Genomic DNA, 26,447 nt, shown 5'->3' with positions numbered 1-26,447 from the left:
GGGGGGCAGGACTGGCATTTAATGCTTGTAGTACATCATAGCTGAGGGGTGATTGGTTGCGTTTTGAGAGCTACTCCCTAAAAAAAAATTAAGAGTCCAGATTATGCTCTGTGTTCCCCCTCTTTCCACAATCTGTGTTTTCATGGAGTAATCGGCTGTAGATTTCTTTAGGGCGCTACTGGGGTGGCAGCTGCTTTTGAGGTTGCAATCATGTGATTTTCTATGTGTGTGTTTCACAAGTGTGTGTATGTGAGAGGGAGGGAGGGAGGGAGGGAGATGATGAATAGGAAACCCCTTAATTCTTTGAGACAATAATAATAATTTCTCCTAGCTTTCCTATCCCAGTTTCTGATAAGAAACAAAAAAATCAATTTGAGCACCATTTGGGGGAAAAGGGTTGTTTCCAATCCTGATCTGGATGCTGTCTTCTACTCTGAAGTAAATCCCAGCAGTTCAATGGGATTTCCTCCCAAGTAAAACATACATGGATTGGGGACTTCAACTGGGTGTGTGTCAGGGTTTAAAACTAGGGGGCGCTAGTTGCATTTTGTGACATGGAATTTGCAGATTCTGAGCACTTTGAGAAGTTTTGTTGCCATCTGTGGCGACTGAGAAAATTGCAGGCTCTCTCTCTAAAAAAGTGGCTGTTGCTGTCTGATTGAATTGTCTCTGCTTGCCTCACAGCAGGGAGGAGTTGGCTTATGCAGTAGCTTTCTAGCAGAGTCTGCTGCTGCCAGCCAGCTGTTTCATACAGCAGTGTGGAAGCAAAGTTTTTTTTTTTACCTACATGTTTTGGTCTCTCTGAGCTTGGGCTGACATTGCGTTGTTAAGTGCAGCTCAGAGCCAATGGGGGGCATCAAGGTGCTGGCAAGTAAAAGAGGCACAACTGCTTGTTGTGCAGGGGTAGGAAGGAGGTGACTGGAAGAGAGAAGGAAGTGGTCGGCTGCAAAAGGAGAGACTCCGCTTCTCCCAATTGAAGTGAAGGCTCAAGACAGGTGTTGATCATCATGTGAGCTGCGCACAGGTGGTCTGAAGCGAGCGAGCGAGCTACCACCATTCCTGTGGAGCCTCTTTTTATTGAGACAAATATGCAAGCCAGGCAGATACATTTTTGGGCTGTGACCTTTACACATCTTCAGTCCCAAAATCGTGGGGTAGTACAAGGTTATTTTGGCACCTGTTCCACGGCGTCATTTTCCCCTTGCCCAGTGTATGACGAATGGAGACAAACGTCTCATGGAAAAGGGTTACAGACAGGACACCGCAAACTGCTGAGATCGCAAAAGGTCAGACATAGGTGGAACGATGTACCAGACAGCTGTGGCTTGTCTGGGGGGGGGGGTTCCCTGCACCCCAGGGTCACGCGTGCAGGCAGACTGTGGCTGCCTGCTGGTGGGGAAGTGTGCTCCCTCCGGACCCCACTCCCCACTCCGCGATATCCCTACATCTCCCCTTTTCTGTCTATCAAAGAGCAGATCCCGAGTCCACCCGTGCCGTGTGTGTAAAGCCGGGCTTACTCCAAATTGGAGGAGTTTATAATGCCGGGAGTAAGGTGTTAAGCCGAATTTGAATCAGGAGCAGAGAGTGCCATGACGCCGGGACCAGAGCGAACTTTGTAGAGCTGTAAAATAGTGGGAAAATATTGCACACAACAATAGTAGCAAATAAGGCAGGTTGGAAACATTACAGCATAGGTGAAGATGTGTTTGAGTCATAGAAGATCAGGAGGTCAGCCACAGATTGTCAAAGCCTTCATTGGCAAAGGTAGGTATGGCATGAAAAGAAACAGCATGGAGTCATCAGCAAGTTAGGCAAATATATGGCAGCAAGTCTGTGAGGAAATGTCTCTGGTTGTTCAGGCTAGTCGGCAGCAAGTTGGGCAAATATATGGCAGCAGTCAGTTAGGAAATGTCTCTGGTTGTTCAGGCTCAAGAGAGCTGATATTGTCCAACAGGAACAAGGGATTGATGTCGCCCAAGTGACTGAAGCGACTTCTTCCCGGTCTGTACTCGGTGGTACTACGTCTCGGGTGGCGCTTTACTGGCATCTCCCATAGGAAGCTGGAAGTTTGGAGCTCGGACTGGAGCCGGACTGGTCAGGACATGATGCCAGACCATGCTGGAGAGCGAATTGCACACACCGAACTGGAACTCACAGGAAACCTGTAGGGGTAGAAAATAAAGCATAGACCCGCCCCCAGGTGGTCAGGGGCCACAAGGCCACGCCACTTCAGGTCCGCTGCAGATCCAGTAGCTGTTGATATAAAAGTTTGTTAGCTCGAGGTCCTTGGATTTGTGGAGACGTCTGTCTGCTGGTGCAAACCTGTCTGAATCAAAGGCAAAATGGTTAAATGAAAAACCGCAAAGTGTTTAAATTATGCTGGATGTTGCCTAGGGCCTACACTTCTCCCCCTTTCCTAATGTTTTCCAAAAGTGTCTTCAGGGAGCAATTGGCCCATTCCACACTTGTTTAACCTGTGGAATTACAGGAACTACTGTGGGTAAGAGAAGTACCCTATTGGAGGCAGGATTCCTTGAAAAGATGTGAGCAATAAACAGATAACAAAAAGCAGCACTGTTAAGCGTTTGGGCTTGGCCCATAAGAGCATACAAGCAATCATTTGCTGTGCAACCTTTTGAGTTGTTATGAACCTTGAAAAGGTTTCAAGTGCAACATGGACTGTGGAATATGGCTTAAAAATACACAGTCCCTTGGCCACAAGTGCGATGCTTCTGTGTCGCTAGGAGTCACAGCATATGAGAATGCCTGAGATTGTGAAGCAATGTGAGGAAGCCTTGAGATTAAAAGGTCTCATGCTCTACCGACTGAGCTAGCCGGGCTCTGGCTGGCAGTAAACGAAATTGTTCAGCTAACAGGTTTTTTTCCCCGGTAGCTGAAAAAAGAAAACATCATAACTTCTACCAAGTCTGAACAAGCATGGTTGCCAAGTTACGCAGAGGTGCATCCGCCTCTCATTTCCTGCAGAGAGTAAGCTGTGCAGGTTGTGCAGGATATGGTTAGCTACAAAAAACTTACAGCATGCTAGCTGATGAGACACACACAGCAAAAAAAGAAAAAGACTCAAATAAGATTTTAATCTATTAGATGCATGATTTCAGCTATTGGCAATCAATGAATCAATTGAATAGGCACATTGTGAGTCCAACACCAATTTGCAGGGTGTGGCTGAAAAGTTCAGAAAACTAAAATCAAAACAGCAATTTCCGCTCATTGAGGAGAGGGAAACAAGTTGAGGTGGAACAATTTAAAATACATCACTCTACAGTTCCAGGAAGTTGGTTCACACACCAGCCCCCCCCCTCCCCCGTGCCCTGTCAGTAGATGGCTTGGGGGATGGGTGCTGAGCCACAGAGTTGGCGAAGTCTGAGAAGGAATGCGTAGGTGACAGGCAAGGCAAACTTTCTTGGGTAAGTTAAAATATTTTCTTACAAACTCTGAGAGCAATTTGCCAAAGTTCAGAATACTGCACCTAGGGTACAATTGTTTTGTGAAAGGGTAATGCAATAGACTGGATCGGAGCCAGTGAGCTGTAATGCTGGAGATCGTTCCAATGAGATCTGCCACAGCTTCAATGTGGAAGCTTATTTTTGGGGATGAGTGGAGGCAAGGTTAAGCCATCTTATAATGTAGACTGTTTTTTGTGTTCGTGGGACGTACAGCGTGGCTGTGGGAATGTGTGTGCGGTGTGTAAGATCGCTAAATGCAAGGTCTAACAGTGACTGGTCTATCTATAAGCGCTGTGCCTGTGAGGCATTTATTGTTTAGCACAGGGATGGTGAAAAAGCAAACTTCTCCCTCTTAGTGCTGTCTAGCGGTTATGGAAATACCCTCTGAAAGGGCTTTTGCTTCTCTTAGCAACTCAAGCAGAGGCTGCAATTGTGCAGTGGGTAACTTATAAAGGTTTGGGAAATTCTAATTGGGTAAGCAGGAGCAGATTTCAGGACCTAGTCGGAACTTTAAGTTGCTCTGCTACCAGGGCATACAAAGCATTTAATTTTTGCCCTGAGATTGGTCATTGGTCCATCCAAATAGGCTCTTGCGTCAGCCACTTTTAAGGGCAACGCTGAGACAAAATCAGACATGATTTCAAGGTTTGAATTTGGCTTCTGTAAAGCACAACTATAGAAGAAGCCGGAAGGGTGGAAACCCCCCTTCTCAGTGAGCTGTCTGCAGCCGCCAGCACAGAAAAAACGTAGCTATGCAACAGACTCCCCTTAGCAGAGTCTTGTGGCCATGCTTGTGTTCTGAAAATGCCTATGTAGACAGAACCAGTTGTCCCTTTTGCAGAGATTGTGTGGGACTGGTGGAGGCTCAAACCCACAGTTCCAGGGGAAAGATGCTCCCTGGTCTGAAATGGGAATGAGATGAGCCTCCCCAGGCAAATGAAAATGATGTCTTCCTGCATAATTAAACTCAGTAAATTCATAAGTAAATTCAGCCCCGCACTGCCGTTGGTGGCTGGTTTTTCAAAGATGTTTACTGGCTGTGGGGCTATCTGAACAGGAAAACATTCCCCCTTTTTTGGTCCTGGGTCAGAGGGTGACCCGATTACTGGCTGTTCCCTGGGTAACACACAGCACCTGCAAGCAGACTAGCTTTATGGGCTTGAAGGGCATGTAGGGTGCATGCAGAAATCACAGGAAACTTTTTCTGTAGCAATTGAGTTTGCAGGTTCACAACGACTTTCTTAAATGCCTGCAAATCGCATGCAGCAGTTAAGGGAAAACACTTTTGAGGCAGCTGACTTTGCCTGTCCAAAGTACTAGACTGTGCTCCTCCTGCCAGATATTCAAGGAGAAGGCTTTGGGCAGCATGCGTACGGGCTTGATGCTCTGCAGCTTGGCGAAATTTACTAAGCCAAATGTCAAATTGGTCAGGATTCAAGAGCATGTTCATTACAGCTTTCTGATCATCAGGAATCAATACAAAGTTTGAGGACTCATCCTCCTCCAGTCCATAGGTACTGGTCAAAGCCAATTCATTATCGGCTTTTTCCACCTTTCTGATTACAGAATAAGGCAGAGGGTCCCAACAGCTAACTTGTTGGTCCTGAGCGTCCGGTGCCCTTGCGGCCGGACTCAGCATAGTTAGGTCAGCAAGCTCTTCCACAGTTAGGTGAAAAGATGCTTTTGCCTCCTTAACCATTTGCTCTTCAGCAGCGAGATTTGGCTTCTGAGCCTTTACCGACTCAAAAGGCACCGCTGGATCTGCCAAGCCAGGCAGACTTGAGGGCTGAAATGAAGTATCAGAAGAAAGTTTTTTGGGTTGAGATACCAGAGAGGATTGCTGAGAACCCTGGAAAACCACAGCTGCAGCTGTTGGTTTCTCAGGCGCTGGCTGCGTACAAGCCAGGCTCAGCGGAACTGCGACCACCACCCTCGTCAGGGTGGGAGAAACAGAAGGGTTGATAAGAGAAAGAACAGGCTGAACTTCTGCAGGGCCAAACTGCTGAATCGCATCTCTGCAGAAGTGCCACGTTTGAAGCAGTTGCACTGGCGATCGTGGCGCCGAGTGCAGGGTCTGCCCTATTTGCTCCCAGTCCCTGAGCCGGGGACTCTGGATACCAGGGACACCGGGCATCGATTTCCTTCAAGAGAGCATCAAGTGCTTTGGAGGAATAGAGATGCCGTGCTTTTGAGAGCAAATACTGAAGATCTTTACGATGCTTCAGCTGCTGGACAGAAAGGGAACCCCCCCATCTTTCCTTCCCTTGTATACTCACCGGGATCCTTATAGAGGATGCGAGGACGCGTCTGTAGCTCAAGCCGAGCGAAGTGAGTAGTCTAGCCCCAGAGACGTTGGGCGCCAGATGAAGTTGAAGGCCCAAGAAAGGTGTTGATCATGATGTGAGCTGCGCACAGGTGGTCTGAAGCGAGCGAGCGAGCTACCACCATTCCTGTGGAGCCTCTTTTTATTAAGACAAATATGCAAGCCAGGCAAAGACATTTTTGGGCTGTGACCTTTACACATCTTCCGTCCCGAAATCGTGGGGTGGTACTAAGCTATTTTGGCACCTGTTCCACAGCGTCATTTTCCCCTTGCACAGTGTATGACGTAGGAGACAAAAGTCTCGTGGAAAAGGATTACAGACAGGACACCGCAAACTGCTGAGATCGCAAAAGGTCATGCAGAGGTGGAACGATGTACCAGACAGCTGTGGCTTGTCTGGGGGGGGGGGGTTCCCTGCACCCCAGGGTCACGCGTGCAGGCAGACTGTGGCTGCCTGCTGGTGGGGAAGTGTGCTCCCTCCGGACCCCACTCCCCACTCCGCGATATCCCTACACCCAATAATCTACTTTTTCCCTCCTCTCGGCTCAATGCTGCTCTGCAGCTTCTTCTTTCTGTAGCCTCCCTCTTTCTCTGAGTTCTGAGCACTGCCAGAATGTGCCTTTTAAAAATTATTTTTTAATGTGCCTTAAAAAAAAAGTAAGGAGGAAAGAGCGAGAGCGCAGTCCCCTCAGGCTGCTAAGCCCAGCCATCCTCCATGTCCTAAAGAGGGCTGCAGCAGCACACAAAGCCTGTACTGTTGTTTTTCTATGTTTTTAATTACTCCTATACCATCGCTAGGCAATGTTTATTAAAGTTTTTGTAACATAAAAAAATCAAAACAATTTGCACTTTACATTCAGGCTGTCCATTGGGGGTTGCATCCCAAAATTAAGCTCTTGGGTTTCATGAGTTTTCTCTGTGCTTGCAGGTTTCATGTATGTCTTCAAACACCACTCAGGGTTACATCATTCTGTGTAATTCCTTGTTCCTGCCTGTGATTACCAAAGCAGTTTCAAATTCATGCAAGGAATCTATACTATATGCAAACCTTGTTCTTGAAGGCAAAAATAGAAAAAGAAATTCTATGTATTGTTGATGCTTTAGCCTGAATGCCTCAACGATGCATTTGAACTTCCAAATGTTTTGATTGTGTCTGCCCCCACTTGCCCCATAACACCCATATAATATTAATTTTCCGAACAGTTAGAACATTATATTTAAAAAGAAATCAGAGAAAAGGAAAATCAGTCTTATTCTGGAAAAGAAATAATAACTATTTATGGAATAAGTGAGGAACTATACAGTTCATTTTCCTGCACATGCGCTTAAAAAGAAAGTCAGTGTGAAGAAATAAATTAATACAATTAAAATGGCGACTAGATATTCTTTTTTGGCACCCACAACCCAGGTCCCAGGAGCCATATGGCTCCTACCTTTTTTATCCCAGTTTTGAACAATGGTGTGCGTGTGTGATTGTTAAGGCTAGAGTGGAAGGGCACTTTCTTTCTTTTGTTAAAAGTGAGTTCAAATCCTTCCAGCACAATATTTACATAACACATATACAATATGTATATGGTGGTCGTTGTAAAAGGTTGGGGAAAGGGGGATAGGAGATGGGGTGGTAAAGCTTATATTCTTTTACTTACTGTCAGGGTGGATTTGATTTAAATCAAAGTGATTTAAATCACTAGTCAGGCTTGATTTAAATCTTTTTTTTCAGACAGACTCATTCTTGTTGGTACAGTATAAGGCTTCATTTTTGGAATAATAAATTTTCACAGTAGTTTTTACAGTTATATCAAAAATTACTGATTTGGTTATATTATTAGAAATACATAGAGAGATAATTCTGAAATTATTGTGAGGTTTAATAAGTTAACAATTTATATTTGGACAACTTTTCTGCTGTACTTTTTCTTGGGGGGAGGGGGGAGGAGAGATACAGTTGGTAGGCCTGGGCTGGAAGAGGCTTGCAGAAAGAGCAGGCTGAGGAGAAACAGGCTGGTGGAAAGCTGGAAAAGGGGAACCAAGGACTGGAGCAGAGAACTTCAGGGATTCCTGCCGCAGGACTGAAGTTCCAGGTAAAGACTTTATTGCTTGGACAATGTCGGGCGAGCCCTGGGAAAAAGGGCCTAGAACCAGTCAACTTTTATTAGTTGACTGGCAAGCACTTCAAGGTCTCACCAAGGACTTACAGATCCCAGCTACTATTTCCACCTCCCCACCCCCCCTTTGGATTTGCTTCTACATTCAGGTGCCTATTCTGCACAGTTAAGTGTGAGCGCAGTTGTTGGAACCCAGTGGGATTGGGAAGAGGCTGCCAGCCCTGAAGTGCCTTCAGCACTTGCCTCAAGTCTGAGATCCCAAGACTTGTGGCGTATTCTGCTCAGAAGGTTGCGCTTTCATTTTTACTGCTTCACACTTAGCTACTTGTGCAGATCTATTCCACTCCAAACAATCTGTTCATTGAACCTCTTGGAACTTATCGTTTAAGAGGTACGGGGTTGATTCTGTGTATATAAATTTGCAAAGGAACAGTGGGATTAAGGTTTTTTCCTCAGCCCTGTATGTTTATTTTATAACACGTTTCCTGTGAAGAAAAGGCATGTTATCTCTGCAGACACAAATTCACACTTTTGAAAACTTTTTGAAAACAAGCATCTGTGATAATATATTCTCATTAGAAAAACTGCCCCAAATAATCTTACAGAAACCTCTGGAAGAGCATGACATTGTGAATGGATTAATGGAATTCATTTATCAAAAAACTTAAACATTGCATATAATGCCTTATGCTACATAATTAAAAACAAATCCTTATTTCCTGATGAATAGCCTTTGGACTATAATGTAACTTTAATAGAAAACTATCTTTAAAAATATTTTTCCTCCAAAAGCATTTTATTTTTTAAAAAATCCATTTTTTAAAAATTTTTTTTATTTAAATCATTGATTTTTATCCACCCTGCTTAGCGTATGTGTGGGGTCTTTGTGTCAGTGTCACTTGTTATAGTTCTTTGGTAGTGAGCGAGATTGGGGGTGGCCTTGGGTTTGATTGGTTGTCTTTGGTTGGCTGTAGTGAGATTCGTTTGCATGTATGTGGGGGGGGGGACTGTTGGTTCAAGTTAGCCATATTGATTTGTATGCTATCTGTGGGTTCTTGTTGTTGTCCTGTTGGGTGATAAAGGGGAGCTTTACCAGAGTGAAGGCATCCTCCTCTATTTGTCCCTGTGTCAGTTTCAGTCTATTGGTTAGCTTTTCTAGTAAGGCTCTTCCCCATACAGTTTGATATGGGTGGTCCATGTTCACTGCAGACAGGTCTCTCCAGTGTCTGGTTATGATGCTTCTGGCTGCTGAGAGTAGGTGGGTTATAAGCTCTTTATAACGTGAGTGGGTATTATTGTCTTGGAAAATGTTCAAAAAGGTCAGTTCTGGGGTGACTTCTAATACCTGTTTAATTATTTGGTTATTTCTTGTAGGACTGTTGTCCAAAAGGGTTGGATTTTGGGACATTCCCATCACATGTGGAGGTACGTGCCTATAGAGGTACAGCCTCTCCAGCATTTTGGTGAGGTTCCTGGGTGTATCAGCGCCAGTTTCCGTGTTGTTAGGTACCACCTGTAGGTAAGTTTCAGAGTGAGTTCCCTTCTTTTGGCTGAGATGGATTTAAAGAGATGTTTAGACCACATTCTAGTTCATTGGGTAGGGTTTATTTCATAGCCTATGTCGTGTTCCCATTGTTTTTGATTGTGTCAAGGGGGTTTGTGGGGTTTTGGAGCAAGATTTTGTATATTGTAGATGCCATCCCCTTTCCATGTCCCTTTGCTATTGGGAGAAAGTTTTCAAAGGTGGTCAAGGGCCTAGTGGCTGCTGATTTTACTACTGAATTGTTTAAGAAGTCATTTAGTTGGTGGTGTTAGCTAGGGTATTTGTATTTCTTATGTCAATATGGGTTTGTTATTTTTGTAGAAATCTGCTAAATGATATAGGCCTTTGGCTTGCCAGGTTTTTATCTGGAAGTTTTGTGCTGCGTGGTGGAATAGTGGGTGATGAGCCAAAGGGATTAGTGGGATAACACAAGAAATACAAGACAAACTAGGGGACACCCTGGCTAACATGCTACCAATTGCATGCCTTTTTAAACAATCCAGTAGTAAAATCAGCTGACACTTGGCCCTTGACCACCTTTGAAAGCCTTCTTCTAACAGCAAAGGAATACAGCAAGGAGATGGTATCCACAATATGCAAAATACTACTCCAAAGCCCCACAAACCCCCTCGACGCAATAATAAAAAGACGACATAGACTACGAAATTAACCCCACCCAATTTTTTTGTCATTTTTGCATGGTAATATCACAAATTCTATGTTCTGTTTTAGCACTGTGCGATTTTTCAATATATTGGCCAAAATATATTGGCACTGCAATAATGATTTTAACCTGGCAGTACGCAGAAATATATCGCTCTTCGCCGATAACGCTGCTGATCTGAGCTGCCTTCCCTCATGCCTCATACTGAGGGAGACCAGGGCAGCCGATAATGCTGCATCCTTCCCTCATGTTGAGGGAAAACAGGACAGCTGATCAGCCTCACTTCAAGGCACTGTGGCACTACCTTCCCCTGGCACTGAGGTGGAGCAGCTTTTCTCAGCAGGAAAGCAGCAGCCAAAGTGGATCACAGTTTGATGACAGCGGTTTGATGCACACCCCATCCCCTCCTACTCAAACCATGCAGTGGAGGTGATTCTGCTTCTCCTCCTCCTCCCCCACCCATCCGATCTCTGTGGCTGCTCCTTCCCTCATCCTCATACCTGATCTCCAATTTCAGACATTGTGATATATCTGAATATCGCAATGTTTAGTTGCTGATATATCACAATGTTTGGGGACCGCGGGTGGCGCTGTGGGTTAAACCACAGTGCCTAGGACTTGCTGATCGAAAGGTTGGCGGTTCGAATCCCCGCGCGGCGGGGTGAGCTCCCGTCGTTCGGTCCCAGCTCCTGCCCACCTAGCAGTTCGAAAGCACTCCTAAGTGCAAGTAGATAAATAGGGACCGCTTTCTAGCGGGAAGGTAAACGGTGTTTCCGTGTGCGGCGCTGGTGCTGGCTCACCAGATGCAGCTTCGTCATGCTGGCCACGTGACCCGGAAGTGTCTTCGGACAGCGCTGGCTCCCGGCCTCTTGAGCGAGATGAGCGCGCAACCCTAGAGTCGGTCACGACTGGCCCTGACGGGCAGGGGTACCTTTACCTTTATATCACAATGTTGAAAACCAGATATCGCTCAGTTGTAGTCTGATTTTTTAGTATACCTAAAATCCTTTGCTTATTAGGGGCTACCCCACATTTTGTTCAAAAAATTGCTTTGCAGAGGTAATTACCATAGAATTATCAACATTTTCAAAAGTAGGGGGTTCGTGGCTTGGGTTTTGAAAAATAGGGGGTCCTCAATAATTAGCTAATTGGGAACCACTAGATTAGAATGTGATCTAAACCTCCCTTTAAATCCATCTCAGCCAAAAGAAAAGAACTTGCTCTGAAACTCACTTACACATGGTACCTAACACCATGGAAACTGGCACTGATATGCCCAGGAACCTCACGAAAATGGTAGAGATTCAGCTCTTCTGGACAGCAATCATACAAGAAGCATGCAAAATAGCTAAACAGGTATTAGAAGCCACCCCAGAACTGGCACTGCTAAACATCTTCCAAGTTAGCAACGGGTTTGTTTCTTTTGTAGAAGTCTGTTAGGCAATATAGATCTTTGGCTTGCCAGGTTTTTATCTGGAAGTTTTGTGCTGTGTGGTGAAATAGTGGGTGATGAGCCAAAGGGATTAGTGGGGATGGTGTTGGGAACAGTTTGCCTACTTTTCCCTTCCATGATTTAAGCATGGTCTTGGTGAATCTGTTTAGCGTTGTGGTGACTTTCCTGAGTTTACTTTGGAGGAATGGGTGTCGGGCTTCAGGGTGTCTGCTTCCTCACCCCTCTTTGGCAGTAGAGAAGCAGAACAAAGCAAAAGGAGTCTCTTACCAGTTAGAAATTTTAATGATTACAGTGAGAGAACAAAGAATCTATTCCTAGGGATGAAGGTGCTTGCAATTAAGGGTTCCACCCACTTCCCCCCTAGTCATCCCCGTCACTTCCTGATCTTGCAACCACTGCGCTTTCTGTTCTGCCACCTTATCTGCTCTCCTTGACCTTGGACTGAGTGGATGGACACTTTCTAGTGACAGTGAGTCTGTTCACTCTCTCTCTCCCAGTTCTTCTCATCCTAGCTGTTCACCACCCAGTTCTTTCCAACTTCTGTCTTCTGAACTATGTCTCTCTGCAAACCACTGTTCCAAATCTGTACTGTCCCACTGATCCTGGGAAGATTCAGGAACCTGAGCGGGGGGGGGGGGGGGCTCTCACCATTCCTCTTTGGTGCAGCCCTCCTCAGCACGGTCCCTGACAATGGGTATGCTGTGGTGGGGGTGTTTTCGATTATGTTTCTCTCCAAGTGTAGCCATTCTCTCGTCTCATCTTCTAGAATGTATGGAATTATGTGGCACAATTGGTTGGCGATGTAGTATAATTTTATGTTGGGGATTCCCCATTCTCCTGAGGGGAGGTGCAGGTGTTTGGGGTGTATTCTGGGCTTTTTGTGTGAGAAAACAAGTGTACTTTTTCTGCCATTTGCAAAGTTGGGTTGAGGGAATCCAGATTGGGAGGGTTTGGAATAGGCGGGTTAATTTTGGGAGGGTGATCATTTTGATCATGGCAATTTTGTTTGAGAGGGTGAAGTTGGTGTTGTTCCATTTCCTGAGGTCTTTGTTAATTTGTCGCCATATGGGGTTGAAATTGTGGAGATATACCGTATTTTTCGCCCTATAGGATGCACCGTCCCGTAAGGCGCACCTAGTTTTTTGGGGGGGAAATAAAGGAAAAAAATTATTCCCCCCCCCCCCCCCAGCCCTCAGAACAGGCAACTCTCCGCAAGCTGTGGGAGCCCAGCGCCGGGCTCCCGCGCCTTGCGGAGAGCCGCGCGAAGTCTGGGCGCGCTGAGCTCAGCGCGCCCAGCCTTCAGCATGCAGGAAAATCTCCACAAGCCGTGCGAAGTCTGGGCGCCCTGAGCTCAGCGCGCCCAGCCTTTTGCATGCAGGCAACTCTCCGCAAGCTGCGGGAGCCCAACGCCGGGCTCCCGTGCATTGCGGAGAGCTGTGCGAAGTCTGGGCACGCTGAGCTCAGCACGCCCAGCCTTTGGCATGCAGGCAACTCTCCGCAAGCTGCGGGAGCCCAACGCCGGGCTCCCGTGCATTGCGGAGAGCTGTGCGAAGTCTGGGCACGCTGAGCTCAGCACGCCCAGCCTTCGGCATGCAGGCAACTCTCCGCAAGCTGTGGGAGCCCGGTGCGGGCTCCCACGGCTTGCGGAGATCTGCGGGAAGCCTGGAGAGCGAGAGGGGTCGGTGGAGAGCGAGGGGGGGAGTGCGTCCTATGGGGCGAAAAATACGGTAATTTGTTGAGGTTTCTGGTTATTTGTATCCCTAGGTATCTGAACTTGGTGTCACAGAGTTTTATCTTTGTGATGTTGGTGAATTCTTTTTGGATATGAGGGGGAGTGTTGAAACACATAGCCTCATATTTTGCAAAGTTTACTTGTACACCTTACACCGTTGCAAATGTGTGGAGTTCTTTGGTTAGGGTGGTTGCTGTGTTTATGGGGTCCAGTGTTCCACTCCCTTGATGTTAGTGTTTGCTTGGTTTCAGATTGCCAGGGGTTCCAGGGCCAGTATGAATAGGGAGGGGACAGTGGGCATCCTTGTTTTTTGCCTCTTTGGATTGCTATGGTATTAGAGTCCATATTGTTAACCCTGCAATTTGTGGATGCTTGGGAGTTCTTTGAATTTCCTATAGAATTCTGCTGTGAAGCTATCTGGGCCTTGGGCTTTGTGTGGTTTCAGGTTTTTGAGGACCGTCTCTCTTTCCTCTAGTACTGTCAATTAATACTTGTTCCTTGGCAGTTAAGGTTGGCATGGTCAGTTCTGTTAGCAATTTTCTGATTTCCTGCTCGGATGGGTTGTGGGAGGTGTATAGTTTGGAGTAAAATTCAGCAAATGCCGAGGTTATTTCTTTTGAGGAGAATGTTGTGTAGCCATCTATTTTGGTGATGTGATGTATTCTTGTTTTGAGTGATCTTTTCCTACACCTGTTTGTTAATAATCTGGAGTTTTCCCCTCCATACTTGTAGAAGCATTGTTTAGAGTATAGAACGTTGGTCGTTTTGTTGATTTATAGTAAGTCAAATTCCCTTCTTTTTTGTTCTAGAAGTTTAAGGAGTCTTTTAACTCTTGTTTGTAGCGTGATGAGAGGGCTGTGATATCTTGTTCTAGTTTGCTAATTTTTGATGAGGTTTGTTTTTTAAGGGATGCTTTCTCTTATATGCATGCTCCTCTGATGACTCCTTTCATTGTGTCCCAGGGGAGGGGGGTTCTTATACTGTCTATCACACTTTCTTTGAAGCAGTTCTGGAGAGTTTTCGTGACACTCTCTGGTGTGTGTGTGGTCTGTGATTTTGATGTTACCCAAGTTTGTTGTTTCAACGAAGGGGGTCAGGTCTTATGTGAGCAGAATGCTATCCAGTCTGAACATTGTGCCATGGCGCCTGGACTGGAATGTGTGGCTGGTGTCATCTTGGTATTTTTCGCCCCATATGTTGTTAAAGCCGCATTTTTTGAAGTATTTTTGTAAGAGTCTCTAATTATTTGGGGTTTCCCTTGGAGGAAGGTTCCCCATGGAGTTGTGGGGTGGATGTCTTTCAGGGAGATGCCCCTCATGTTTAGGTTGAGGTCACCTCCCAGGATTGATTCCCCTTCCAAGAAGAAGAGGAAATTGTTTAGTGTTTTCTGGATGATTTCTAGTTGTTTTGTTTGGGGAATATAGGGAGCCAATTGTTAGTTTAGTTTTGTCATCTAGTGTTACTTTAGTGAAAACGAACCTGCCTGTTTTGCCTTTAGCAATGTGGTGGCTTTAAAATTCAGGTCTCTACTGAGTATTAGGCTACAGAGCTTCAGTTTGTTGGCTCTCATCCAGTCCATTACCAAGGCAAGACACTGGTCCAGCACTTCCACTGCCTCACCTGCAAATGTAAAGGAGAAATAGAGCGGAGTGTCATCAGCATACTGCTGACAATGTACTCCGAACCTCTGGATAACCCCACCCAGCAGTTTCATGTAGATGTTAAACAACATGTGGGGTAGGATTGAGCCCTGTGGAACCCCACATTGATGGTTCCACAGGAATGAAAAATATCCCCCAAGTAACACCCTCTGGGAACTACCATCCAAGTAGGACTGGAACCATCACAAAATGGTGCCACCCACTCCCAATTCGGAGAGTCACTCCAGAAGGATACCATGGTCGATGTTATTGAAAACCACCGAGAGGTTGAGAAAAATTAACAGGGACATGTTTCCGTTGTCTCTCACTCGACAGAGGTCATCATACAGGGTAACCAATACAGTTTCTGTGCCAAAACCATGATGGGCAGGGGAAGAGGGGGATTAGAGTTAGAGTTAGAGTTGGGCTGCAGAGTGGGGGGTGGGTTGCAGAAAGTAGCCTACATGTAGTTATATAGGTGTTTGGTGTAGTTTGGACCATTTGGCTTCCAACCGTTTGGTCTTGGGTCTCGGCTGGCGTGGAGGGCCTTATTTAGGAACAGACCCGTCCCCCCATTCGCTTGCGATAGCATTACAGTGGTACCTCAGGTTACAGATGCTTCAGGAGGCAGCAATGAAAACCATCCCAGTGAAAAGGAAATGCAAGAAAGCAAAGTGGCTGTCCAACGAGGCCTTTCAAATAGCGGGGGAGAGAAGGCAAGCAAAATGCGAGGGAGATGGTGAAAGATACAGGAAATTGAATGCAGATTTCCAAAAAATAGCAAGGAGAGACAAGAAGGCCTTCTTAAATGAGCAATGCAAAGAAATACAGGAAAACAATAGAATGGGAAGAACCAGAGATCTCTTCAAGAAAATTGGAGATATGAAAGGAACATTTCGTACAAAGATTTCCATAATAAAAGACAAAAGTGGTAAGGACCTAACAGAAGCAGAAGACATCAAGAAGAGGTGGCAAGAATACACAGAGGAATTATACCAGAAAGATATGGATGTCTCGTACACCCCAGGTAGTGTGGTTGCTGACCTTGAGCCAGACATCCTGGAGAGTGAAGTCAAATGGGAAAACTCAGCAGTGGTCAGAGGACTGGAGAAGATCAGTCTACATCCCAATCCCAAAGAAGGGCAGTGCCAAAGAATGCTCCAACTACCGCACAATTGCACTCATTTCACACGCTAGCAAGGTTATGCTTAAAATTCTACAAGCCAGGCTCAAGCAGTATGTGGACCAAGAACTCCCAGAAGTGCAAGCTGGATTTAGAAGAGGCAGAGGAACCAGAGACCAAATTGCAAACATGCGCTGGATTATGGAGAAAGCTAGAGAGTTCCAGAAAGACATCTACTTCTGCTTCATTGACTATGCAAAAACCTTTGTGTCGACTGTTAGTTTCTGTTTGTTGCCACTGTCTCCTGAGCAATCTCTATGTGGGACAAGAAGCTACAGTTAGAACTGGATATGGAACAACTGATTGGTTCAAAATTGGGAAAGGAGTACGACAAGGCTGTATACTGTCTCCCTGCTTATTTAACTTATATGCAGAATTCATCATGCAAAAGGCTGTGCTGGATGAATCCCAAGCCGCAATTAAGATTGCCGGAAGAAATATCAACAACCTCAGATATGCAGATGACACAACCTTGATGGCAGAAAGTGACGAGGAATTAAAGAACCTTTTAATGAGGGTGAAAGAGGAGAGCGCAAAATATGGTCTGAAGCCCAACATCAAAAAAACGAAGATCATGGCCCCTGGTCCCATCACCTCCTGGCAAATAGGAGGGGAAGAAATGGAGGCAGTGAGAGATTTTACTTTCTTGGTCTCCATGATCACTGCAGATGGTGACAGCAGTCACGAAATTAAAAGACGCCTGCTTCTTGGGAGAAAAGCAATGACAAACCTAGACAGCATCTTAAAAAGCAGAGACATCACCTTGCCAACAAAGGTCCGTATAGTAAAAGCTACAGTTTTCCCAGTAGTGATGTATGGAAGTGAAAGCTGGACCATAAAGAAGTCTGATCGCCGAAGAATTTATGCCTTTGAATTCTGGTGCTGGAGGAGACTCGAGAGTCCCATGGAATGCAAGAAGATCCAACCTCTCCATTCTGAAGGAAATCAGCCCTGAGTGGTCACTGGAAGGACAGATCATGAAGCTGAGGCTCCAATACTTTGTCCACCTCATGAGAAGAGAAGACTCCCTGGAAAAGACCCTGATGTTGGGAAAGATGGAGAGCACAAGGAGAAGGGGACGACAGAGGACGAGATGGTTGGACAGTGTTCTGGAAGCTACCAGCATGAGTCTGACCAAACTGCGGGAGGCAGTGGAAGACAGGAGTGCCTGGCGTGCTCTGGTCCAGGGGGTCACGAAGAGTTGGACACGACTAAACAACAACAACAAACATTGCTGTGCATTGTGTCATTCACCATTGTCAGTTCTGAAATGCACGCTACAGAAAACATTTTTATTTTAGTTTTAAAAATGCTATACATTTATTTTGATGAACATTTTTTTGTCCCCCCCCCCTTTTTTTTTGAATATTTTTTATTAGGAATTTCAACATAACAATTTATGAAAAACTCATCATCCTCATTTCCCCCTATTTTTTCCCTCCCCCAAAAAGGGGGGAAAAACCCTCTCAACCCCCCCCCCCCCGGACTTCCCTCAGCTCCTCTCTCTGGTTTTTCAGCACGTTATTCTCTGCATGTTATAAAATTGTAAATATCCTTAATTTATCTATCTATATATTACCAATATAAAGTTTGTGTATGTTTATTCAAAACCTGCCAAGGAGTCCAGTTCATTTTGTCGTTTCTTTAAGTACTTTGTAAAAGGTTCTCATTCTTCTCTAAAATCACAGTTGTCCTTATCATGTAGTTTGTGTGTCAATTTCGCCAGTTCTGCATAGTCCATCAGTTTCTCTTGCCATAGTTCTTTGTTCGGGATTTCTTCATTCTTCCATCCTTGTGCTACTAAGACTCTTGCTGCCGTTGTCGCATGAATGAAGATGTTTTTCAATTTCCTTGGCAGGTCTTTTCCTACAATCCCTAACAAAAATGCTTCAGGCTTTTTTTTACAAATGTTAATTGGAACATTTTCTTCAACTCATTGTATATCATTTCCCAGAATTTTTTAATTTTGCTGCAATCCGACCGCATATGTTAAAAAGTCCCTTCTTTTTCCTTACATTATTTTGATTAAAATTTGAATTCATATGTATTTCAACTATATGCAATAGCCTTTTTTCTATTTTGTTGTGACCTTATTCTTAGCAATTCTATACCCTTGGCCATCTCTTTCCAAACCAATGCATAATTTATCTTTAAATAAATTAATATTTTTAGGAATCAACCAAATGGCGAATTATTTAACCCTTTTCACTGCCATGATTTCTATTTTATTTTGTAAATCTTCAATTTGTTTTTATCTATGCTTTTAACCAGCATTTTTGTTTTGGCTTTATTTAATTTAAAGCCTGCCAATTGCCCAAACACTTCAGTTACTTCCAGTGCTTCAATTGCACTGGTCTGAGGCTCTTCTTGTTGGCATCCGGGGGTCGAACGGCCAGCTGGCTAGGCCCCAACTGGATCGTCTCCTTCCAGCTGTCACACTGCGAAGACCCTTTGACCTCTGGTACGACATAAATCAGTGAGCCAAGTCTGCTGACAAGGGCACACTTTTTTTAGCAGAGCAGACTGCGCAATGAAAGAGGCTTGAGGCATGTGATCTCTCTCTATTTCCAGAGATAGGTTGTTGGTTACCTCACCAAGATCTTTCATGCCAAAGTGCTCCTTCAGTTGAGCTAGGGCGCTATTGTACATTTTGACATCCTTCCAAAATAAAAGAATATCATCAACATAAAACAAGCAATACAGCTTCTTCTGCCCTTCGTCTTTGACAAATACACATGGATCAGCTTTACCTTGCTGAAAACCTAGAGAAAACTACACTTCAGTGAGTTTAGAGTGCCAGCATCGTGCACTTTGCTTGAGACCATATAGGGACTTCTTCAGAGAACAAACAAATCCCTGTTTTACCTGTACACCATCAGGTGGAAGCATATGAAGTGATTCACCTAAGGTTCCATACAAAAATGCTGTATTCACATCGTGATGAGAAACGTGTAGATTCTCTTCTGCAGCAAGTTTGAGCATAAGCCTAATGCTCTCATATCTCATGGTGGGTGAGTAGGTCTCGTGAAAGTCTTCTCCTGGTACCTGTGAAAAACCTCTGGCTACCAATCTGGCTTTGTGTCTGACTATCTTGCCATTTCGGTCTGTCTTTGCTTTGAAGAACCATTTGCTGTCAAGCAGTTTCATCCCTGGAACTGTTCGAACTAGCTCCCATGTTTTGTTCCTCTCTAGGGAATCAAGCTCAGCCTTGTGTGTGAACCCACATGTCAGAACCAAAAATTCTCATGTGCTTGATGTATGGTTTCTTGCCAAACATCTTTTCATAGGGGGTACAACCAATCGGTGATGATAATCTGCGATTATAAGTGTAAACAAAACAGATGAGCAATTCTGCCCAATAACTCTCTGGAAGATTGGAATCATGCAGCAAGCTTTTCAAGCCTTGAAGCAATGTTTGGCTTGCCCTCTCACAAAGTTCATTCATCCAAGGAGATCGTGGACTTGACAAATTATGTTGAATTCCTTTCTCAGTCAGAAAAGCTTCAAACTGCTGAGAAGTGAATTCTCCCCCTCGATCTGTAAATAAACATTTCACCTGTTTACTATGCACATTTTCCAACCAAGCACGGAATTCCTTGAACCTAGGAAACGCTTCTGATTTCTGCTTGAGATTGAACTCATGAATATACCTGGAAAATGAATCAATGAGAACCATGAAGTATTTGGCTCCACCCAAAGAGGGTGCTTGTGGACCAACAAGATCAGCATGCACTACCTGGTATGGTTCTGTAGCTTGTCTTCTAGACACCTTACCTTTTGCAGCCATTTTGACCTTGTTTGCTGCACATGCCTTACACTTCATGTGGTACCTGCAGGGTTTAATAGTCATACCTTCAACTAAGGCAGGCATTTTGGAAATTGCCTCGAATTGTAAATGACCAAATTTCATGTGATAATCATGAATACATCCTGCATGCAAAACCTTGTTAGTACCTGCAATACAACAAGTTTCATCCTGCACAACATCAACAGAATCATCATAATGCAATACAAAGAAATGATCAACATAATCAGCATGCAATAAATAGTCATCTTTCTTGGTGATGGTGCACTTCCTCTTCTTGAAGGAAACGTCTATGTCCTGTTCAGTCAGCTGCGAGACACTCAGTAGGTTGTGTGCAGCATCTGGAACAAAAAGAATGTTGCGTATCGATGCATCCAAGCAGTGAAGAACAACCATTCCATAGCCTTGACTGGAGATCGGGTGGTCATCCGCCTGGTGAATCGCACCTTCCTGCGGAGTAAAGGACACAAACAGATGTTTGTCCCGACAAACGTGTCTGGTCGCTCCCGAGTCGACGATGAAGAAAGATCCAGACGTCTTCTGGGCCTTTGGAGTGTAGCGTGAGACCATAGCCTTGTGTTGCATTGTCCTGGACTTCGGACCTTTGCCTTTGCCTTTTCCACGCGTTGAGCTTTCGCTGCGCTGCTCTGTTGCCTTGGCCTGGAATGTTTACAATCCCTCTTCACGTGGCCTAGACTTCCACACGAGTAGCATTTCACTGCCTTCAAAGCTTTGGCGCCATCTAGTGGTTGCACTGCATTCTGGGATGATGTCTGTGAGGGCTCCCCCTTTGTGATACAGGTAGCACTACGCCGATCCTCTTCATTTAACACCACAGCAGTGACATGCGCTACCGTCAGCTTAGCAGTAGGCAAAACAGCAAGCTGGCTGGCAATCGCTTCCCAACTGGAACCCAAAGAATGTAGAATCATGAAGGAATACACAGCCTCTGGAACGGTGATTCCATGCTGTTGCAACTCATGCCTGAGATTCTACATTTCCATGAGGTGAGCACGCACATCTGCTCCTTCAGCAAGTGCCATACCATGCAACTTGGCATAAAAGAACAAAGAAGCTCCCACTTCCGTTCTTAAATGTGAATCCTTAAGACTGTCCCACATCAATTTGGCTGAGGCCTTGTCGCGCAAAAGACAAAGCTCTTAAGGGGACACAATAAGCGTCAGAATTCCCCTTGCTGTGGAATCCTTAGCCTCCCACTCTGGGGTCATTGGAGCTGGGGGGGAGCATCTGTTATCACATGGTGGATGGTATTGTGGCGGATGTTCTCCTGGAGACACCTAGTTTGGTTATCCATGGGGATTTTAACATCCATACTGACATGACCTTACAAGGGGCCGATCGGGACTTCGTGGAAAGCATGGCCTCCATGGGGCTGTCCCTGAATAAGTTTGGCTCAACCCATAGTCATGGACATGCCTTAGACCTGGTGTTCACCTCTAGCGACTAAGTAAAAGTGAAACAAAAGAAGTGCCATGGTCAGATCACTTCCTGGTGCAACTGGACTTCTCCGCGACCCTTCCCCTCTGCAGGGAGGTGGGATCAATTCAGATGGTCCGCCCCCGCCACTTAATGGATCCGAATGGTTTCCAGAGAGTGGTAAGGGATGCTTTATCCCATGTTGATGGCCTTTCAGCTGATTCCCTGGTGGCCCGCTGGAACGTGGAGTTAACCAGGGCTATTGACTGTTTGGCTCCGAAGCGCCCTCTCCGATTGCATGGAGCCCGGACAGCCCTGTGGTTTTCTTCAGAGCTGAGCAATTGCACTCCTTTGTCTTGACTGGGAGTGCTATCTAGTCTTGAATAGTCCACTATTATCTGTTGATGACTACTCGTCTACAACCCATCTGCCATGATGCCAGGGATTATTTCTTGAGCAAGAGGTTCCTGCGTATGCTTCAAGGATTATGGCTGTCCCCCCTTTGGTAGTCCTTGGTTCCCTGAGTAAAATGAAGTTCGGACGGTGTTGATCCAATATAAGGTTGATTTTATACAAATATTTGTAGGTTTCTGCAGTTTGGAGAAGCGAGCGCTTTAAGAAGTCCTACCCTTGAACTCAGGGAAACAATTAGAAGTTGATACAATGTAGCTAATGGAGGTTTCGATTGACTGCAACATTTCCATGTACCGAAATATTGTTCCAATAAAGAGATGCTGAAAGACAGCCTGCAGTACCAGTGTGTTCTGCCTCAGAGGGTGTTGTTAGGTAATGCTGGTAGGTTGCCTTTTGACTGGTCATTTGAATGCACTGGGTTTTGGAAACCTCGTCTACCCAGCTTTCAGATGGACCCTGTAATCTTCCCTTTCTGAAATGCAGTTTCCAGGCTGCACTTATTTATGGGGGCCCTTTTTGATACAGAATAAAATATACATCTGAAATAGTGTATGTATTGTGTAGTGCTTTGTGAGTCTGTTAAGGAACTGGGGTGGGCAGAACCCCCACCCCACCCCAACCTTGGTCTAAATTCCTGCAACACTATTGTGCCTCAAAAAATTCTTCTGAGGTGTTCAGTACATATTGTAAGCAGGAAAGCCCATTTATACATATATATGGGGAAGGAAGGTATACAGAATCTGAACCTACTTCATAGAATTGGCAGTGTTCTCTTTCTCACCGCATAAGAAAAAGGCTTGGGGAATTAGTCTTCAGGAAAACGTGTCTTGTACTGGGACTTGGTTTGATATGAAGGAGAGTGACCTATTCAGCATGTGTTCCTACCTAGTGAAATTCAGTTTAACTTAATGATACCCAAGGATTCAGGATTCAGACATCCTCTGTAATTGTTCACTTAAATGCACTGGAATGGGTTCTAAAAGACACTGCCAGCAGGGGAAAGCACTGGGCAAGCTGCCTTCTGTGAAAGTGAAAAATTTTGTGGTGGTTAAAGTGCTGGACTAGGACCTAGGAGACCGCAGTTCAAATCCCCAGTTAGCCATGAAGCCAGTTGGGTGACCTTGAGCCACGCAATGTCTCTCAGCCAAACCTATTTTATAGGGTTGTTGTGAAGATAAAATGGAGAGAGGGAGAAGCGTATGCCATCTTGCTACTTGGAGAAAAGGTGGGATATGAATGTAATACAGTGATACCTCGGGTTAGGAACTTAACTTAATTCGTTCTGGAGGACTTAATTAAGAACTTAATTCGTTCTTAACCTGAAACTGTTATTCACCCGAAGCACCACTTTATCTAATGGGGCCTCCTGCTGCTGCATGATTTCTGTTCTCATCCTGAAGCAATTTTCTTAACCCGAGGTAATATTTCTGGGTTAGTGGAGTCTGTAACCTGAAGCGTATGTAACCCGAGGTACCACTGTAAATAATAGATGAGATGGAAATACTTCTGGTCGATGGTTTTGCTCACAGCTTACCCGTGTGAGGAGTGTCGTGCATTCTTTCATCCTCACCCCCAATGTTTTGAAGAAAAGCTGCTATTTGCCTTGAAGATTTTTTTAAAAAATTAGACTATCACAAAGTAAGTGTGGAATAATGTTACTTTGTAGGCTGGATGGAAGGAGAACCATGCCACTTTCATGAATGAACTGAAAAATCTACAAGCGGCAGGATTAACCACCCTTGGACAGGCTCTTCGATCATCATTTGATTTGCTAAACCTCAACAGATTAGTGTCTGGAATAGACAACTATGGACAGGTAATGGATGATAGCATTTAATACCTTCACTTCATCATCTGAAAAATCTTTACATCTCTTTTGTAAAGAGGATGTGAGAATTTGCTGACATGATTAGTCAGTCAGTTTTATTGCACATAGCCAAAGGCTGCCGCAATGTACACAGAATCATTCAACAATTAAAAGAAAATATACTGAATTGATACAAAAAACATTTATATTATCAAGACATTACCTACTCTAAACAGAGCTATAAAAGTACCTTAATATACAAATTAAGACATTAAACATTAAAATTTATAAGCTAAAATTATCAAATGGCCACTAATATATTAAAAATAATGTTAATTAATACAGTGTGCAATTATATACGGAATTTGGTGATAAAGTTAGAATATAGCTTGATGTAGATAGTGTCAAATAAATTCATCTCCTTTACAGTTGGTGGCTACCTTGGCTATATAATTTGCTCTAATTTTCCTGGTGGCAATTGCAAAGAGCGCTACACGCCAGGTCACATACTTATCTATGTCTGTGAGGAGAAATAAAATCATGTCAGAGGGGTTCTGGCCAGGGGACCTTGTCATTATAGGTGCTAAAAATTGTTCTTTTGCTTCATTATATAAGGGGCAGCGCGAGATATAATGCATAAGGTCCTCTACTTCAGGGCATCTCCTAATGCAAACACATTCGTTTGTTGGTCTGCCTCTGTGTCTCCCATCTCTATAAGCAGAGTTTATTGTATTTAATCGTAACTCTGTAAAAGCTTTCCCAAGTTGTGCAAAAGTCAATTTATTAAAATAAGATGTGTGTTCATTGGCCTCTCTAAGTTTAAAATATAATGGGGCGCATGTAGATGTGTGCATAGAGTTTAGGTCGTTTTTAGTTGCCACTGCCCTTATGGTTCATTTAAAGATATTTTTCTTGGAATATAAGGGAAGTTCTTTGATCTCGGTCACTGAGAGGTCACATTTGCCCATCAGCTGGGCAGCGTGATGTACCCAGTTTTTAAGGGGTAATCTGTTCGAGAGCTCAATCAGTCATTTTTTGGGTAGCCTAGTGTTGTCCATCTGTTGAACTGTAAACCAGTAACAGAATTCTTTTATCTATTTGGCTCTCTATGCTCAACATGAGAGTTTCCAACCTGACCATGGCAGATTGCATATCTTTGGGTAAACCTAAAAGAACTCTTAAAAAATATTTCTGTGAGGGTTCCAAACCAGAGACCTTTGAGGTACCCCAAACCTCTTCACCATATAAAATCTGGGCCGTTGTTTTTGCTTTATACACAGATAGAGCTGGGTTGACCAGATTTCTGTTGGAAAACAAGCCTTCTTCGGGAGAGTGTGGCCCCTCTCCCAGGCTCCCGGCTTGTTTACCGGTGACCTCCCTGGCTGCAATCCCCGCAAGTCCAGGATAGGTCTCAATAGGCGACATCTCCCAGCGTGGGAAAATGCACACCCCCTCCCTCCTTGCTTCCCAGCAGGCAAAGGAGATGGCCAGAAATCTATTTACATCGCTTTATTTCTGACTCTGCAGCACTACAGAAAACATATCCGATCACTTCAGACTCCATCCAGCAAGTGGCAGAGACTTCCTGTACATACGCAAGAGGAAGGTCTCATATTACACTCTGAGCAAATTCCGGTGAATTGCCCTGTGAACTGACTGTAACACTATTTCCCACAGACAGCCCCATCATGTGATGTTTTCAAGCTGGCTGTTTGCAGCTGCGTTGCTCTCATATCGTAACAATTTCCACTTTTACAAGCAGCGAATTTCAAAATAGCTTTTGCTGATTTAAAGGCTTGCAAATTTAATATTGGATAGCTGTATATTCCAAGATGCCGTTTCTGAATAAACCAATCCCAGATATTTAAACGTATGTACTTGGTTTATGACGTTTTCATCCAGGTGCCAAACATGCTTTTTAGGGTGCTTCCCAAATACAATGACCTGCATCTTATCACAGTTTATAGATAAAGCATTCCTCGTGCAATATGAACTTAATTTTGCAAGCAGCCGTCTCAGGCCTACCTGGGTTCTAGATACAAGTGCTAGGTCATCAGCATACATTAAGACTGAGAGTTTTTGGTCGAGAATTGTGACAGGGGCAAACTGTAGGCCCTCCAGTTCTTTAACCATGTCATTAATATAAAAATTAAACAGGAAAGGCGCCAAAATGCATCCCTGTTTGACTCCAGTAATGGTCTTAATTCTAGTGGTGAGATGGCCAGCCAGATCCACCTTTACTTGTATCGATGTGTCAGTATATAATGTTTTGATGAGAAATAATGGATGGAGGTTTAAAACAAACCAAATAGGCTGCTTGAGTAACGCATTGGGTTTTTTTATGTGCAGACAAACAAACATAACACACAGACATACATTATATAACAAATAAAAATGAAAAAAGAAATAGGAAAAAGGAAAAACAGAAAAGAAATAACAATATTAACAAAAAGAACCATAACAGAAATAAAAACGTACCTAAAAATACTGTATATGGACAGTATATTTTAACCAAATTTCAGATCCATTTTCTTTTATGACTTCCTTCATCCTCGATGCGGGTCTGTTATTGTGAGGGATGTGTTTGCTGCCAAGCTAGTTTGGAGATAACATTCCAGGCACCGAGCCACTTCTGTCCGGTAGATTTATTACTGCAAATTACAAGCCAACTCCGGAGCTCCAAACAACGCGTCCGTGTTGCTTAGTCAGTTGACGTTTCTGAATTTTCGTGACGTTTCTTTCTAGACCAGCATGCCCAGCAAGGCAGGGAACGCCTCTTACTTCCCCTCTTCTGAAAATAGCTAGTTCCTGGAACAGACTGGCCACTCCCTAATTCAGTCTCTGATTCAGAGGACTGGCTGGAAAAGGGCTGTT

The 26,447-nt window shown here is 44.4% G+C and overlaps 1 protein-coding gene across 7 annotated transcripts in view; it reads left to right on the top strand.

The window, feature by feature from the left end:
• The window catches only part of LOC310753785 (integrator complex subunit 6-like), a 121,653-nt gene that overhangs the window by 6,596 nt on the left and 88,610 nt on the right, over positions 1 to 26,447 (top strand). For 4 of the 7 annotated variants that reach the window (XR_014543452.1, XR_014543453.1, XM_083595126.1 and 1 more), the window contains exon 3: positions 23,433 to 23,582. The exons of 1 other annotated variant lie outside the window; for it this stretch is intronic. Coding sequence is in view for 4 of the 6 variants with exons in the window: in XM_083595126.1 (XP_083451252.1) it covers positions 23,433 to 23,582 (150 nt within the window). In the remaining 2 variants the exon portion in view is untranslated. Of the gene's footprint in view, positions 1 to 7,722; positions 7,872 to 23,432; positions 23,583 to 25,100; positions 25,276 to 26,447 lie in introns of those variants that run through there. 2 more of the 7 variants (XM_083595129.1, XM_083595128.1) reach the window with 2 other exon arrangements.

The sequence above is a fragment of the Podarcis filfolensis genome (assembly GCF_964270895.1).
Source record: "Podarcis filfolensis genome assembly, chromosome: W".
In the NCBI taxonomy this organism is placed as follows: Eukaryota; Metazoa; Chordata; class Lepidosauria; order Squamata; family Lacertidae; genus Podarcis; species Podarcis filfolensis.
Note: the sequence above shows the minus strand (reverse complement) of the source record. Positions and strands in the feature narration are given on the sequence as shown.